Source organism: Hydra vulgaris, chromosome 12, assembly GCF_038396675.1.
Source record: "Hydra vulgaris chromosome 12, alternate assembly HydraT2T_AEP".
Taxonomy (NCBI): Eukaryota; Metazoa; Cnidaria; class Hydrozoa; order Anthoathecata; family Hydridae; genus Hydra; species Hydra vulgaris.
The window spans coordinates 31,935,076-31,953,071 of record NC_088931.1 but is presented as its reverse complement, the minus strand read 5'-3'; the positions used below and the strand labels follow the sequence as shown (position 1 = coordinate 31,953,071).

General features: G+C 29.2%; 1 protein-coding gene across 1 annotated transcript in view; it reads right to left on the bottom strand.

Annotated features, from left to right (window-relative positions):
- The window catches only part of LOC100210517 (stromal membrane-associated protein 2), a 54,835-nt gene that overhangs the window by 17,127 nt on the left and 19,712 nt on the right, over positions 1–17,996 (bottom strand). The window contains exons 2-4 of the mRNA XM_065812941.1: positions 12,160–12,293; positions 11,883–11,968; positions 11,455–11,584 (exon numbers count right to left, since the gene is read on the bottom strand). Coding sequence (XP_065669013.1) covers positions 11,455–11,584; positions 11,883–11,968; positions 12,160–12,293 — 350 coding nt within the window. The remainder of the gene's footprint in view (positions 1–11,454; positions 11,585–11,882; positions 11,969–12,159; positions 12,294–17,996) is intronic.

Below are 17,996 nucleotides of genomic sequence, written 5' to 3'. Positions count from 1 at the left end.
AAAACAAGCAAAATATAAAAAAATTGATGTATTTTGAATTGCAGCTAGGTTGGATTTATGCTGACACAGTGTTCTCCATTCAAGAAAGTTGAAATTCATCAGTCACTGATTGACAATATTAGTCAACTACTAGTGCAAAATAAAAATCGTGTACATGTTAATATTACTTTTAAGTGACTGCCAAAAAGTCAAAAGTTCATTTTCATCATTAGAGAATGTGTTTTTGTAATTTCAACCAACCAAATGGCCAAGAAAAGGTCAGCTTATGTTTAGAGAAACCATGCTTAAAAGATTACTTATATCAATCAAAGTAGCCTTCAGGTCAATTACATAATAAAGAGCTACAAAAAAAAAAAAAAAAGATTAAAAGTGTTTTTTTTTTTTAATATAGTTTAAAAGTAAACATTTTAAGGATCACTGAGATTTTCTGTATATTACTTTATAAATTGTTATTGTTAAACATGATAAATTTATATAATATCAACTGTAAATTATTTTTTTAATGTTATCTCACCTTCCCAAGGCCAAAAAGACCATTACAGTCAAGGAGGCTACAATAACTGTGGTTACAACCCTCTCTCAACTCCATAACTCTGAAACACGAACCTTGATGAACAAGGCTATTGTGCGGAGAAACAAGTTGATATAATAAAAGAAATAAAACTTAATATTATGCATATAAATATTGAATGATGTTTCTTTATTTTGAATAAAAACTAGCAGAGATGCAACCTTAGCAGATGCTAATTTTGCAACTGATTCGATATATGGTTTTCAAGAAAGATCAGAAGTAAGAGTTAATCCTAGAAGATGAAGAGTAGATGACTCATCAAGTACATCACCATTCATAAATATAGGAAGATCTAAATTATAGCAATAACGATTAACTGAAAAAAATTGAGTTTTATCTGTATTGAAGTTCACCAGCCACTGTGAGCCCCATGCTGTAGTAGAAGTGAGATCCTTTTCAAGCTCAAATCCCCCTCCAGGCAATCAGAGAGTGTTGGTTTCTTATCATGACAAGAATAAATGGTAGTATTATCAGCAAACAATGCCACCTTAGATGTGAGAATATCTGAATTAAAAAGAGTATAGGGCCAAGGATAGAACCTTGTGGAACCTCTGAAGTTACAGAATAAGATGAAGAGTGCTGTCCATGGGGGACAACTTTTATGCTACAATTGGAAAGGAAGGATTCAATAATCTTAAAGATATTGCCAGATACACCATAAGAAGAGAGCTTATGGAGAAGACCAGCATGCCAAACTGTATCAAAAGCTTTTGAAATGTCAAGAGTGATGGCCTTAACCTCTCCACCTTTACATAATGCACAATAAAACTTATCAGTTATTACTGTTAGCAAATCAGCTGTAGAACGAGAAGATCGAAATCCATATTGATGGTCAGAAAGTTATTAGATTCAGGATGAGAAATTAAGTGTTTGTTAATTAAAGATTCAAAAACCTTGCTTATGATAGGAAGAAGACTAATGGGACGGTAGTTAGACGAATCAGATTGCTCTCCAGAACTTTTAAAGATAGGGATAACAGATTCCGCTTTCCAGCAGGCTGGAAAACAAGACTCTGATAAGCACTTGTTGAAAAGTTTTGAGAGTATAGATGACAGCTCTGGAGAACAATTCTGCAAAACAATAACAGGTATGTTGTCCGGGCCACAAGCTGTAGAAGAGTCTAAGCAGGAAATCACTTTAGATACAGATGCTGGAGTGATATGAATGTCAAGCAATGGATCAACCTGTTTGTTGGCAATATCAGGTAGAACGCAACTAGTGGAATCAAGAGATGATATTGATGAAAAGTTTTTAGCAAACAATTCAGCTTTGTCTTTAGGTGAGGTGACAAAGTCTAAACCATACAAGAGAAGTGGAATTAAAGATTTGCCTATATTATTGATACTATTAAAGATTCTCTAGAAGTCACGAGAGCCTAATTTTGAGATGAGATGTGATATTTCATGACCTGAGAATAGCGGGCTTTGGCGTTAGACAAAACCTTTTACAATGGTTTCTAGCAGTAATAAACAGACGTCTGTTTTCTGGAGAATTGTTTTGCTGATAAATATGGAAGTAACAGTTTTGATTGGCAATCGCAACAGCACAGTGTGAAGAAAACAATGGAGGAGAGTGAGGCTTGACCTGGAATCGTCGAGTGGGAACAAAAGATTCTATCCCAGCCTGAATCCATGAAGTTATGTAAGATGCGCATTTGTCAACAGGAAGACAAAAGATTTCTACCCAAAAGCCATCACGAAGAAAATCACAGAAAAAATCCCAGTCAGCTTTACTGTAGTTGTAAGAGGTTCGATAATAGGGGGATTCAGGTGATGAGGAAGAATGAGATATTAGTTTTAGAGAGATCAAACTGTGATCAGAAGCACCTAAGGGTGAATGTGGAGAAACTGAGCACTAACTAGGATCAGAAACAAGACATAAGTCGAGTAGAGAAGGTAGATGCTTCAGGTTGTCAGGAAAGCTAGTTGGAAAGTTGACTATTTGAGTTAGGGATTGAGAAAGGTAAAAGTTGTGGGCTTTAATGCCTGCAGAGTCACTGAAACTAGAGCCAAGCCATTCAGAGTGGTGAGCATTAAAGTCACCGACAACAACTATATTAACTGATGGATAAAGAGAGAGGGCTTGGTCAATATGATCAGAAATAACATCAAAAAGAGTGCAGTCTTGAGATGGTGGAGAGCGATATAGAACAAAGAGAAAGGCAATAGAGTGAAGTGGTGCTAAACGAAAGCACATGAAAGAATAGTCTGTGGATTCAAACCTAGTTTCACGACAAATGGGTGATTTCTTACGAATGTAAATGCTGAGGCCAAGCATGTGACTATTGGAGTCTTTACGAATTAGAGGAAGATAACCATCAACACTAAGATCACAAGATGAGACAGCCGAACTCAAATTAGTCTCACAAAGAGCAAGTAGGTCTGGTGAACTTTGCAAGAGATAAGACTCAACAGAATAAAAGTTGTTTTGAAGACCACGAATACTAGTGAATGATAGGTTTAGAGAACTTGGTGATGATGATGGTTTTTTGTGTTTTATAGTTTTTAGTACTTTATTCATTTTAAAATTAGATTGAAGAACTTGACTAAAAGCATAGATAGTACTTAGAACAACGTTTAATAGCCCATGCAATTGCCTCATTACTACTAATAAACCCTAAGCCGTAACAAAGGGCTCCAAATGTGGCCTCCGCATTGCACACTAAAAGTACAAACAAGGATACCATCCATGTGCAACATGGCACAATTAATACTTTGATATTTTTCAGCTGTTGATGGAATCAGTCTCTCTGAGAGCTACCACAGAGCTTGGGAAACCTGACTACAAGCCGGCCTCAGAACCATAAAACTGAGTTTTAGAGCTGTACCCTCATTAGGAGATAATAGAATGAGTTGCCTAGTCATAAAAACAGAGACACAAGCAAAACCCATGCATTAAGTCAAGAAGATCCAGCATTCAACATCCTAAACTGGAAACAATGTATTGAAAATACATCTGCGCCAGCCTAATAGATGAAGAAGGGGTGCAAAGCTGGTCAACAGATAGAATCTGTTTACCCCTTAAGTTTTTGCCTAGAAGGCCTTCTACAAGAAAGTAGCCGGATGCATTTAACATCTGCCCAAGATGAGTATTTTTATTGAGACACCATCTCTAGCCTTTACTCAACCAAGAGCCCCAAGACAGGGGGTGTTTTAAGTCCGAGTTGGCATCTCCTAGCCTTTGCCTAAAAAGGTGTATCCTACAAGGCAGCAGGACATGAAGCAGATTGTACTCGGTTACATGTTACCAGTAGCAGGATAACCTGACCTGACCATGTGTTATGTATTATCTATTACTTAATGACATCAGTTTCTAAATCTGTTAGACTTCAGGACGTGGTTGCCTGTCCCCTTTCTAAAAATTTTTATATGCCTAAATGTAATGAATCTAGTGGTTGTCAGCAAAAAGAGAACAGCTTGATGTATGTTACTGAAGCCATAGTCAGTATATGGAAAAAGGCTTCAATTCCCATATTGTGTCGTAAACAAATAAGGTATAAATAATACTTGTAATTTCTAATTTTGACAAAAATAATATTGGTATAAATATGATAAAATGATAGTAATTAAATTTACTTTCTAACTTATACTTATATCTTATAGGAATAACATACTGACATACTGAAAATTGCAGAGGCAGATGACAAGCAAAGAAAAATAAAGTATCTACTGGATATGAAAAATTTAACATAGAATTTCGGGAAAAAACAATAATCTTTTTGACATTTTTTCTTCAGATGTTAATGGTGTGATAATGAAAGATAAGACTAAATCACCTTCAACCAGAGAAGAAGACTATGTTTTTGTATGACCAAAAAGGCCTGCGAAAGTGGTCAATGGATCAAAAAGAAAAATAGACAAAAATTATGAAAAGTTTATTAAAAAAAAAGATTGCAAAAACAAATCAATTTTAAGCAAAAATGATAAGTCAACCATCATCTGACAACATTTTCAAATAAAGCTTTAAAAAATATTTTAATTCTGAATTTGTAGTCTCAGATGCGTTAGATAAAGATTTTAAAGAATTCAAAAAGGAAAAAAAAATGAAGATTTTAATAATAATGGTTTCTTTGCCTAAAGATATAACTAAACTAACATCCATTGTTGCAAAAAGATATACAATATTTTTTCAACAGATCAAGTAACTATAATTGCAGACATCATAAATGCAAGCAATTGAGATTTGAATAAGTTTTCACTATGAGAAACAACTTCAAGAAGGCATAACAAAATGGTCTTAATGAATGAAGGTATTAAAATAAAGGAATTGAAATAAATTTTATCTTAAAAGCTAAACACCTATTTCTGAGTCTTCACAAAAATTTTACTACAGAGTATTGTGTATAAATAGTAAAATAGTATATCAAAGACAAAATAACATACATGTGTGAGCAAGAGTCTTAGTTTTAGGACTCAAGAATCTAAGTCTTGATTTTGGTATTATTAAAGCTTTCGAACTCTTGGCTTTTTTTTTGGGTACAAAATAAATTACAAATGTTCTAAGTCATAGCAAAAATCTGAAAAGATTGGCAGTAATAAGAAGCTCACCAGATCTCAATGACCCCCAGCTTATTGGAGTAGTTAGAATTTCTGACAGGTGTGAAATAACCCAGGATGCTGCAAAAAAAAAAAAAAAAAAGGTTTTAAATGAATGGAATTTTTTTCGAAGCAGTTCATAGTGTATTGTGATACAATCGAGAATAATACTGGATGGATTAATGGAGCAGTGTCAATTATTGAGAGATTGAGAGGCAAACCACTAACTTGGCCAGCATGTAGACACCATGTTGTAGAACTCTAAGCTAAAGATATAGAAAAGGCAGCAGGCAAAGTTACAAACGGACCTATAGACAATACATTTAAACTCTTATATGATAACTGGAATAAAATGCTTGTTAAAGGAATAAACAATGAGAATATGAACAAGTTTGACTGGAAAAGTAACCATGGAACATTTATTAAAATTAAAGGGAGATAAAAATATTTTAGAGATTTATTCTGTTAAGACTTATTATCAAAAAAAGAAATACATAACGTTAATAAAACATATTTTTTATCAACACACAAATAATTTCTCATAATTAATTGAATAAATATGTTTTGAAGTCTGATAAAGTCTTACAGTTTTGCAGTGAAGCTTTAAAGAAAAACATATTTTTCAGAGGTGACTATAAGTACCTTTGCTAGTTAACAGTTGTATACTTAGGCGAATTTGTCATGGGATTTTATTTTAAAAGGTGGCTTCCATCATGCAAGATATCTTGCTAAACCAATTTATAATTTTGTACTTTTTTTGCCTTCTTTGTCTACATCTTAATTCAAACCTTTTTTTTTGCAATCAATATGTTACATTTTACTGTTTTTGCTGAGTTTGTTGGTGTTTTTTATAGTTTGGTTTTTAAAAGTTCCTTTTGCATGTAGGGCTCCTGAGATGGATTTACAAGCAATCAGAGATATGGAAAATTATAAAATACAAAGACCTGATGCCCAAGCATGCATTGATGTGATGAAATGACATCCTTGGTACCATGACCAGAGAACAGTTATTTTCTGCATAGCTGACAAGGAACTATTGCCCGAAGTAAGAGAAAATGTTGCTAAAAAGCTGTTTAGCTCTGACTCTAAACAAGATATTGGCAAGCCAAATTTTCAAAAGCAATACAAAAATCCTGTTACTTCTAATCTGTCATTTTTTGTAGGAGACATGAGTTGGTTAGTTTTTGAGAACCTTGTATTTAAGAAGAACGATCTTGCGTGGTAGGGCACAACAAATCAAAAAAACGTGCAAACTTTTGTTAAAAAAAAGACAGAAAAACGAACATCACATTTCCTTAATTTTACTACTCGATTCGAGTAGTAAAATTAAGGAAATGTGATGTTCGATTTTAAATACTCAAGTAATTCTTTAATTTTACTTATGCAAACATTGGAGTTTGCTTAAAATTTTTAAAAACGAATGCATTACTTCAGTAGTTTTTTTCCAAATAATTAAGCAATTGATAGTTTTTCATTTATTATAAAAATCACATATTTAGAATAAAAAACAATAAAGTTAATAAAATTTTAAACGCTTTTCAAAGACTTTAAAAGAAACCATGCTAAAACATTCAGTAGCGTTACTTTTAAATTAAATAACTAAGTACGCAAGTAATTATGTTTAAGCATGGTTTTTACACGTGTTTACAAAAGCATCCAAAATTTTAGTTAAAATGAATGCATTTGCAATTACTTTAAAAGAACCCACGATAAAGCATTTTTGATGTATTCAAAAGTGTGCTTTTTTTTTAACTTATCTCATTATCGTTAAACACTTTTAAAAAGTTTAAAAATATTTTTAAGTTTTGCTAAAATATATATTATCTAATAGAATATATAGAACTATCATGTTTATTATAGTTTTCATTTTTATTGTGCGTTTAACAGCACCAATTATATCATATTTTTATTATTAAATTCTTAATATTATAAATCTAATAATATCATATTAAGTATTTAACAAATAATAACCTAATAAAATAACTTATTAAATACTTAATATATTATTATTTTAAAAGGTTTAAAAAAATAAACGTCAAAACAACTTTTATTTTATTTTTAATTTCTTCAAGCTTATGCATTTTTTTAATAAGTAAATAAATTTAAGGAAGTAAATTGAGAAAAATTCACTGTTTTGTTTTAATGGATAACAGTTACAGTCATTAGGTTATTGTATATTAGTTAACATTAATATGCGCACACTTTGGTTTTAATATTTCATAACAATTTTTTACGCACAAATACGCGAAAAATTGTTTTGAAATAATAAAAAATTGATAAAATGCAATAAACATAAAACCAAACCATAAATATTGTTGCTGGTTATTTAAAAGTTACAAATCAGACTAGTATTTTAAAATGGCCAACCTAGAAAAGAAGCAACATATCAGCACTGAGAGCAGCATCTTGTACTAAAGAAATTGTAGCAAAATATTTCCAAACATGTAAAAAGCAATTTCTTGAAGCAAATATTAATGAAATAGTTCTTGCAATTTATTTAATTTTGACAAAATTAGGTTTTCTGGTGACCATGGCAGGCAATCATGGCTGAGGCTGGGTTTGTGACCGGAGCTGCATAAACATTTATACATCCTAAAGTATATTTTTTTAATTCAAAATTCATGCTATATTTTGTATATATATGCATATATAAACATCATTATGATTAACATGATCATCATCATTATCATCATCATCATCATTATCATCATCATCATCATCATCATCATCATCTTTATGCTGTTTCTCTAATATAAACAATTTAAAGCATTTTTTTCTCCTAACTAAAGCTCTTTCATACAATATGTAAGGCAATCTCTTCAAATTTTATTACTTCAACCACTGCCATTTTCTACTGAAGCTGGTACCTCTCTACATGCTGATACCTAAATTACTTTAATCTTTTCTAACCAACATTGTTTGATACAACGTTTTTTCTAATCTGTCTAAGATTATGCCTCCTTTTTTTTGTCTTGCTAGAGTTACTTATATAACAATCAAAGGATATTGTATGCCAGCATCTAAATAAATAGTGAGCAGATATATTTATATCCATAATACGCATGCATAAAGTGCATTTTGGAAGCTTTTATTCCTTTTGGAATAAAAGTTTGGAAACTTTCATTACTTCTATTCAATTTTAAATCAGGCCTCATTCTATTCCACATTTTTCAACATTAATTATTTTTTTATCTTTTTTACAAGAGCATCTCTTTTAAGAACAAATGTCCTTTTATTATTGCATGAAGCCAATGTAAAAACTTCCTGTCTGATGTTAAGCTCTGTTATTCTCAGTTTACTAAATCTTGTATCTTATCTCAGATGTTAGATTCTAGAGATTTGTGGTTAGTCTTTAACAGTGTCATCAACTAAAGTAAATCTAACATTTTATCTCAAATTAATGAGTCTGATCTTTTTACTTTTCCCCAGAATAAAGCAGAGTTATTTGCAAAGAAATCCTACTCTAATTTGATCTTTGAATCTAATAGCCATACTCTTCCTGACAGTTAAACAGATTAACCCATTGTTAAACATCGAAATCACTCTGGCTTCCAATACTAAAATTACCTCTCAATTAAACACTTCTACAGTTTGTGCTTCAGAAAAGATTTCCATAATAGTTGTAAAAAAGTGTTTAATTTTTGCTAAACTTTTAAAAAGTGCTAAATAAGTGGTTCCAATTTTTCAAAACTCTAGAAAACTCTTTGACCTCTACAAATATCCTGCCATTAGTCTTCACTCTGTTACTAGTTTCTTGTTATAAAGGTTTTGAGGTTATTAAATTATTTCTTTCTAACTGCAGTAGTAAAGTTATTTTTGAAGGCCTACACATTCTTTTATTTCAAGTAACTTTAAGAGTACCACAAGGTTCTATCTTTAATCCTGTATTATTTCTTATCTACAATAACAATCTTCATGAAATCTAAAGTGGCTCATTTGCTGACAACTCAACTTTATACTCTTGTCTTGACAAAAAGTCTTCACTTTTTAATTGCTTAGAACAAGCAGCTGATTTTAAATCTGACCTCTCTTCTGTAACAGCCCAAGGCTTGCAGTGGCTTATAGATTTAAATTCTGGACTTAAAATCCACAATTTTTGTTAGACAACAAAACTCATTTATTTACTGCAAAAAAATATTGCAATATTGTTGGCATTCCTATACGGACAAATAACAACCCTCTTACTCTCACACAAAGTCTAAAAGCACATTGTAAATGTAACTAGACCTGGTTTATCTGCCATGCTTGAGCTACTCTCCCTTGTTGAAAGGTTGCATTTCTTTCTTTTTTCTACAAATACAATCACGGTCAATGTTCAAACAAGCTATCATCTCTATAACGATAAACCAAAACTCATATGCTTGGCTATTTATTTATTAAGTTGTATCCTTTTACTGTATCCGTCCTTTCATGGTATAAAAACTTTTTTTAATCCAGTTTTTTTCCTTGAACATCAAAAAAACGTTATCACTTTTACTCATCTTCATGTTTTCCTTTTTTATACAACTTACAACTTTTCAAGTCTTCATTTATACGTTTCCTTGTATTTTAACTTATTCTCTATTTTAAAATAACTCATAACTTAATAGTGGTTCCTAGCAATCTTTTTGGAAGTAAATTATAGTTTAAACATATATAAATGTATGCCAGTATTTAATAAAAAACCAAATATACAACTTTACCGCCAGGATGAATGGAAGATCCATTTCTGCAATGGCTGAATAGCTTATTTATACCAAAAACCTCCAGTTACACATGTGTTAGTTTTGGATGGTTATAACACACATGTAACATATCAAGTTGCACTAACCTGCATATAAACAAAATTGATTAACTTAAATTAAAATTGCTGAAACATTCGAACTACCACAAACTCAACATACACAAACTCTACTTACGCAAACTCAATCTAATAAAAATCTTAATGCACCATCTCAATCAACACAACAACATTTGCAAACTTGTTGAAACATCAATTTGTCCGTGACACCAGCAATACATGCATTAAATCAAGCAGTAATTGGACTTGAAATATCTTTAAAAAAAATGTTGACATAAAAAGAGTGGAATGTGAATGCCTAAATGCAGCTGAAATTCTAGAAAGGCTTCAACAAGCTGAAGAATTAAAACAAAAACAAAAAAAAGCGCAAACTTAATTTTAATGTTGATGATAAAGTTGGATTAAAACCTTCAAAGAAGCAAAAAATAAACAATTCTGGACAGCAAAATAAAACCAAAAAATGCTGAAAATTGTGGGATGAAAATGAAGAAAATAAAAATTGTAAATGGTTAACATGTGAAGGTACAAATTGCAAAAGCTGGGTTTGTCAAACATGTTCACCAAAAAAATATAATACTAGTGAAGAATTTTATTGCACAAAAAAAAGTCAAAACTAAAATTTCTTTTTCTTGTAAATTAATCCTACTATTTTGTAAATTAATCGTATCATTTTGTTAATTAATAAAATCCTTATACAATAGCATAGTGTGGATAATTTGTAAAAGAATAAAGTTAAAAGAAGTGATTTTAGAATCCTGAGCTTTAGGACTGTTTGACAACTGTTTTATGTATGAAAAAAAAAAACAGTCAACCAATTTCATGTTACTTAAAATTAGGTTAAAAATTCATCAAAAAAATATTTTATTTAAATAAAAAAACTCTGATTTTTTTGAATTTTTCTCAAAAAGTTTTTTTCAAATGTTATAGTAAGAACCAAGCAAAAATACAAGTACCAAGTTATGTTGCATTATTTTAAAATAAAAAGTTATTTTACATTATCTTAAAATTAAAAGTTATGTTGCATTATTTAAAAATAGAGAGTTTAAAACAAAAAAGTTCTGATTCGAAACAGATTGAATAAATTTATGAATATATATATACATATATAAATTTTATATATATACAATATATATATATATATATATATATATAGACATATATATATATATATATATATATATATGTGTATATATATATATATATATATATATATATATATATATATATATATATATATATATATATATATATATATATATATATATATATATACACCATTAAGCACAAGACGCGTTTAACTTGTCTAAATATTGTATTAAAATGAATTAATACAGTTTTTAGACAAGTTAAACATATCTTGTGCTTACTGGGATATATATATATATATATATATATATATATATATATATATATATATATATATATATATATATATATATATATATATATATATATATATGTATATATATATATATATATATGTATATATATATATATATATATGTATATATATATATATACGCACACACGCAAATGCAAATGCAACATATGTTCACAAATATAAATACCTTTTCTTTTTCATTACTTTCACCTTCCTTTACTAGATTGATTTTTGAAGAATCATTTGGTGCAGGTTCACCATCTTTCATTATATATAGTTTTTTCTCATACTTATTTCGAATAAAAGTCTCTACAGCACTATGAATAATTTAAGTATTCTTAAACAAAATGAAAATTGGCATTTACTTAGTATAATAAACTCTATAATAATAAACTCAATAACTATAAACTCTTAAAAATACATTTACACTTTACATTTGGTTTATCAAGTACAAAAGGTACATATTTGTAACATATTCACACTTTATACTTATGTATATTAGTTTATTATTTCATTACATGCATATTTTATAAAACACATTATATTGTTTAATGTTATCGTTGTATTTACCAACAAACTGAAATAATTTTAAAAAATCATTAAAAAAAAGAATACTGATTTTCATTTGGTCGGCAAAATTCTGTGGGTAAATAGCACTCATAATACTCTCCGGCTCTTTTGTTTCCCCATTTTAACATGTTCTATACAACAAATTGTTTTAAAAATCATGCTTATTTATTTAAAAATATTAAAGGAAGAAAATCACAGTATTTAGTAATAAAAACAATAAAAAACATAACTTTGTATTGATAACTTTTTAAATAAAATAATAAAAATAATAAATTAATAAAAATAGACTTAACTAAACAGAAAAAAATTTAGGTTGATAAACCTCAACTTGGTCTGAGTTCCATGAGTCCAAGTCGACTGACTTGACTTTTGACAAATGAACACCAAGATTTCTATGAATACCTGCACAACGAATGCAAACAAAAACACCTAAACTCCATGAAGCCCATCTCGGTCCTATAAAATGCAAGTAAATAATTTTATACATAATAATTAAAAGCAACTTTAACTTGTTAACTTAATTTAAGTTTACTTAACTTAACTTAAGTAAAACAATTATCATAAATTATGAAAATTGTTTTACCAAACTAATAATAAACAATATTTATTATACATAAACAGGGGCAGATAGAGCTTTTTTGATGTTTGAGAACTTCCAGATAACATAGAGTAAACTTAAAACATTTACATGTATATGTTAATGTTGAATGAGGATGTGGTGGTTGGCACCTGGGGACAGTGTCCTGGATTCTGAGTTAAAGAAATGTTTTTTTTATTTTTCTTAACTAAATTTTTTTTCACTGAGAAATTTTAAATTTCATACAATAATCTCTCCTGTGTGTATGTATATATATATATAAATATGTATATATATATATGTATATATATATATATATATATATATATATATATATATATATATATATATATATATATATATATATATATATATATATATATATATATATATATATATATATATATATATATATATATACACAGTATTGGACAAAACAAGTGCAACCAAATAATGCTAATTTAGTTTCTTTATATAAAAGTGCTGCATTTTTTCAATTTAGAGAAATAACTATGTAACTGTTTAGAGACAAAGTTCTTTAAGTTTTATTCATCACAAAGTTCATTATTTGTACACGAAAATTAATAAATTAATCAAAAGTATTAAAAAAAGTTGATTTCCTTCTGGACAAAACAAGTGCAACTCGAAAAAATGTTGACCAAGCTGTATTTCGCTATCAATATTTCGTGGCGAATCCTTTGTTGTCGATCACAGCCTTGCATCTTCGAGGCATAGATTCGATCAGGTGATCAATGAAACTTTGTGGAGTCGCTGCCCAGGCCTTTTGGATTAGTTCAAACAGTTGATCCTTATTACTTTGTTGTCGATCACAGCCTTGCATCTTCGAGGCATAGATTCAATCAGGGGATCAATGAAACTTTGTGGATTCGCTGCCCAGGCCTTTTAGATTTCATCAAACAGTTGATCCTTATTACGACACCTTCACCATTAATTCTGCGGTTGACAATCTCCCACAGGTTTTCGATAGGGTTGACCTCCGGAGAATGAGGCGGCCAATCCCTCACTGATAGGTGGTTGTCTTGAAACCACTGCTTGACTACTTTTGCAGTGTGTTTCGGATCGTTTTCTTGCTGAAAAACCCATTTTATTGGCATATTCCATTCACCATGAGGTAACATAACATCTTTCAGAATATTTTTATACATGAAACGGTCCATTATTCTATCGTTTCGATGTATTGGACCTAGACCGTTAGCAGAAAAACACCCCCAAACCATTACATCGCCTCCACCATGCTTCACGGTCGACGTACACGGCAAATGTCTCCCAATGATGTTGAACTTCGATTCATCACTGAACAGGACAGTTCGCCATTTCTGCACATTCCAGTCAATATGAGATGTAGCAAACAGGAGTCTTTTCTTCTGGTTTTTTAGTGAAATCAGCGGTTTCTTTGCAGGGTGTCGAAAAAACAATCCGGCTTCAACAGCACGTCGTCTGATTGTTCGGTCCGATACACGTAGCTCTAATTGCTTTTGTATCTCGACTGATAATATCCAGGGATCCTTCTTAACGGATCTGACGATCATAGAATCCTCTCTAGAAGTGATGGAACGCGGTCTTCCACCTTTGTTATCTGCTGCCAACTTCCCCGTAGAACGATATTTGGAACATAGTCTTGATACGGTCCATTTTTTCACGCGATCACAAATACTTTTTTGTGACATTCCACTTATGTAATCGCCAATACATTTACCTTATGATGATACAATAATGCTCTGTGGAACACAATGTCTTGGTTGGATGTGGACTGTATTGATGTAATGAAACACTTGTTGTATTTCACTTCTTGTATTGATGTTCTTCGATAAAACACTTTGATAAAACTCACTTCGATAAACTGTCTTGATAATACTGACTGATTGACTTCCATATACTGACTGAATTACATGTTGATTTACATGTCTCTTATATAGTAAAATGAACCTGTGTGAACCTGTTCTGGAAGAATCTAGATACTTCTTTTCGATGCTTCTGGAAGCTTTTGGATGCGTCTGGATGCTTCTGAATGTTTCTGGATATTTCTGGATGCTACTGGATGATTCCAGATGCTTCTTCTGGAAATTTCTGGAAGCTTCTGCATGCTTCTGGAAATTTCTGGATACTTCCTTTAATTATTAAAAAACTTCTGTAACGTTGACACGGACTAGACTTAAGAAAATGAAACAAACCAAAAAAGTTGCACTTGTTTTGTCTGCTGCAAAATGGCACTTGTCAACGAAATTCTGTCTGTGTGTTGTCACCTGTCAGCTGATTGCTCATGTCATGGCATGCTATGACTACAGACTCCTGAACTGTTTGCTGTGGTAGTATAGTTTGTTTCGTTTTTAAGACATGTAAAATTAGGAACACTTTTTAGCATTGTTCGATGTTGGTTGCAAATGTTTTGTCCAACACTGTATATATATATCTTAGAGTTGTACACTCATAATTGGCCGACAGTACCAGGCAATTAAATTTTGTGAAGGGCTACTAAAAATATTCCTTTGATTTATATCCGCAGTTCTTGCTGCTTTGTTTCTTTTGTTAATTTAAGAATTTTATTAAAAAAAAAAGTAAACAAAATAATAGTCAAACTAATAAAAGGAATCTAAATCAATAATAAAATTATATTTTGAAAGTCACATTTACTAATATTAATTAGAGAACATTAGAAAATTGTATGAGCATTTAAATGTATTTAAAAAAAACACTTCCTAAATAAAAAATAAAGTTTCATCATTCGAACAAAAATACTATTTCGTTTTTTTTTTTTACAAATTTTATCTAAAGATAAAGTAAGAGAACTAAGTTTGTCAAAAAAGGCCTTGTTAAGAAGCATTCTTTTGTACAATACTTTGTCAATTTTATTGAGGAAAGTATTGTACAAAATGGTTTTAGTAGATGTTCAGCAGTTTTACATTAAGCTAAAAACTTTTTTATTTTGGAATATTTAATTTATCTTTTAATAACGTTTATGTGACATTTATTCAGAAAATATTAGGTCGTAAAAAAAAGCTTTTACTGCAACTGTGAATTTTTTAAAGAAACAAATTATTTTATAAAAATTTTTTTTGATTAAAATTCAAAATAAATATGATTTTTTAAATTTTAATTTAGTTTTGAAGGAATGTAAAATAGTAAAACAATGAATGTAAAATTTAGTTTCAAAAGAATGTAAAATATTTTTGCAATTTTTATTAAAGAAATTTTATTCCTTTGCTAACTTATTCATTACATAAAACATAAGTCTCTCCATCATAGATCATAATATACAAATGAAAACTCAAAACTTTTTTGTTTATAAAAAGGAAGAATTATTTATTTGATAAAAGCATTCTTTTCACAAATTAAAATTTTTTTGTTTATTTAAAATTTTTTGTTTCTTATTAATTCAAAATCGTGTAAAGTTCTATTGACTATATTATATATTATAAATATATTGACAATATAAATATATTGAATATATTTACAAACATAATTATGTTTACAAATATTTTATTGGTAACTAGTGAAATCTATTTTTTTTTTTTTTTTTAGTAGCCTCCTCATCTACAGATGAGGAGGCTACTTGTAGTTATAACCCTCTCCCAATTCTATAACTCCAAAACACGAACCTTAACGAACAAGGAAGCTGCTCCGAGAAACAAGTTGAAATCTATTTATAATTTTTTTATAATCTTTATTAAAAATATTACATTAAATACGTAAAAATTAAAATAAATAAATAAATTAGGATAAACAAACAAAAGATTATGAAAAGTTTAAGACTGTTTTAAGAAATATATTATAAGGAAATATAATCTTTTTTAAATTTAGATTTTATTAATAACTTTTGATATATTAGTTTAAATGATTTTTAACACAGTTCAAAATTAAATTTAATTATAACGCAGTACTTTCAAAAATACTTTCAAAATAACAATATTTTTCAGGCTCCTGTAACAAATAAGATCTTAATAATTACAACACATTTAAAGCAAAGGGTTTTTAAATATTTGTAAATTGCTTTTTTTTATACTTATTAAGACTTCGGTGTTATTAAAAAAAGCACGTATTTTTTCATAAAATAAGCGCTCAATTCAAGTGAAAAAACTATTATCAATAGTTCACAATAATCCTTTTATTCAAATTATTTCTAGTCTACACTTAGCTCTATAAGGGATCAGACATAAATTATGTAACGCTAAATTTATTTAAAAAAAGGAAGTATGAGACCTTAAGCATTTTAACGCAGCAATTTTTATTAAACTCAATGAACAATTTTCATTTTTTATTTAACTTAAGGCTCTGCGAAGAAAAACTTTTGATCTTTTTTGTTTTGTTTATTAGTAAAATTCAGTGTTATAGGTGAATAAAATCATTGGCAGCGATCGAAATTAACAAACTGGTTACTTTCAGTCACCCTTTTAGCAACCCACCAAAAATTCGAGAGTACACTGCTGTATACATGTACATACATATATATATATATATATATATATATATATATATATATATATATATATATATATATATATATATATATATATATACACACACACATATATATATATATATATATAGAGAGAGAGAGAGAGATTTTCGCACTCACCCACATGTCTGCAAAAAAATTTTCGTGCGCATAAAAGAGCACTTGCTAAAATAAAAGCGTTTTTTTTTAAATTGCAACAAATCCTTTTGTTCATCAAATACTTTTATGAAAAATCGTGAAAATGCTTTTATGCATGAATTATTTTATTTAGAATTTAAAATGTTTTTTTTTTACAGTTTTTTATTTTAATTATCTTATATAATTTCTTATATAATATCTTATATAATTTAAATAAATCATTTGTTTTTAATAAAATAATTTTTTTTTTTGCCTTTTTTATTTGAACTATTTTAATTTAGAACTTAGATAAAGTGTTCATTTTATCTAAGTTCTAAATTAAAAAACAAGATTAGATGTTTTTATTTCAATTATTTTAATTTAGAATTTTATCTATTTTGTTAAATACTTATATTGAACATTTTTTATTTTTTTGCTGTTTTCATTTTAAATATCTTATTATTTCAGATGTGTCTGAAATGAGTGCTCCACTTAAGGTCATTTTCTAACTTACTGCCTGCAGAGAGATTCCATATGAAAACATCCAGGGCATGCAACCTTAAGTCTCAGATTTTGCTGATTTCTACACCACTGAAAGATTTTAATAATTTATGAACATTTCCAAAATTTTATCATCTAATTTCAAACTGTTTCAAAGATATGACTCTTCAAACTTTGCCTTGAAACAACACATATCTGCCATTTTGAAAAATGGTTTTCGTCATTGTTTCTGTTCTGTGTGCAGTGGAAAGCTGAAAATATGTACATGTTTACACTTTCCATATTTTACACTTACATAATTTGAGGCAAGGAATCCAATAAAACAACTTAAAATATTTAAAAATAAACATAACACCTGTAATTTTGACCTTTATTGCAATTTTACTGGGGCGAGTTTAGTTACAAAAATTTCGATGTAGCTCAATTTTTTTTCGGATGTTGTTCTGAATAGTTTACTAAGAGTTATTACAAAATATTGAAGAGTGGTCTT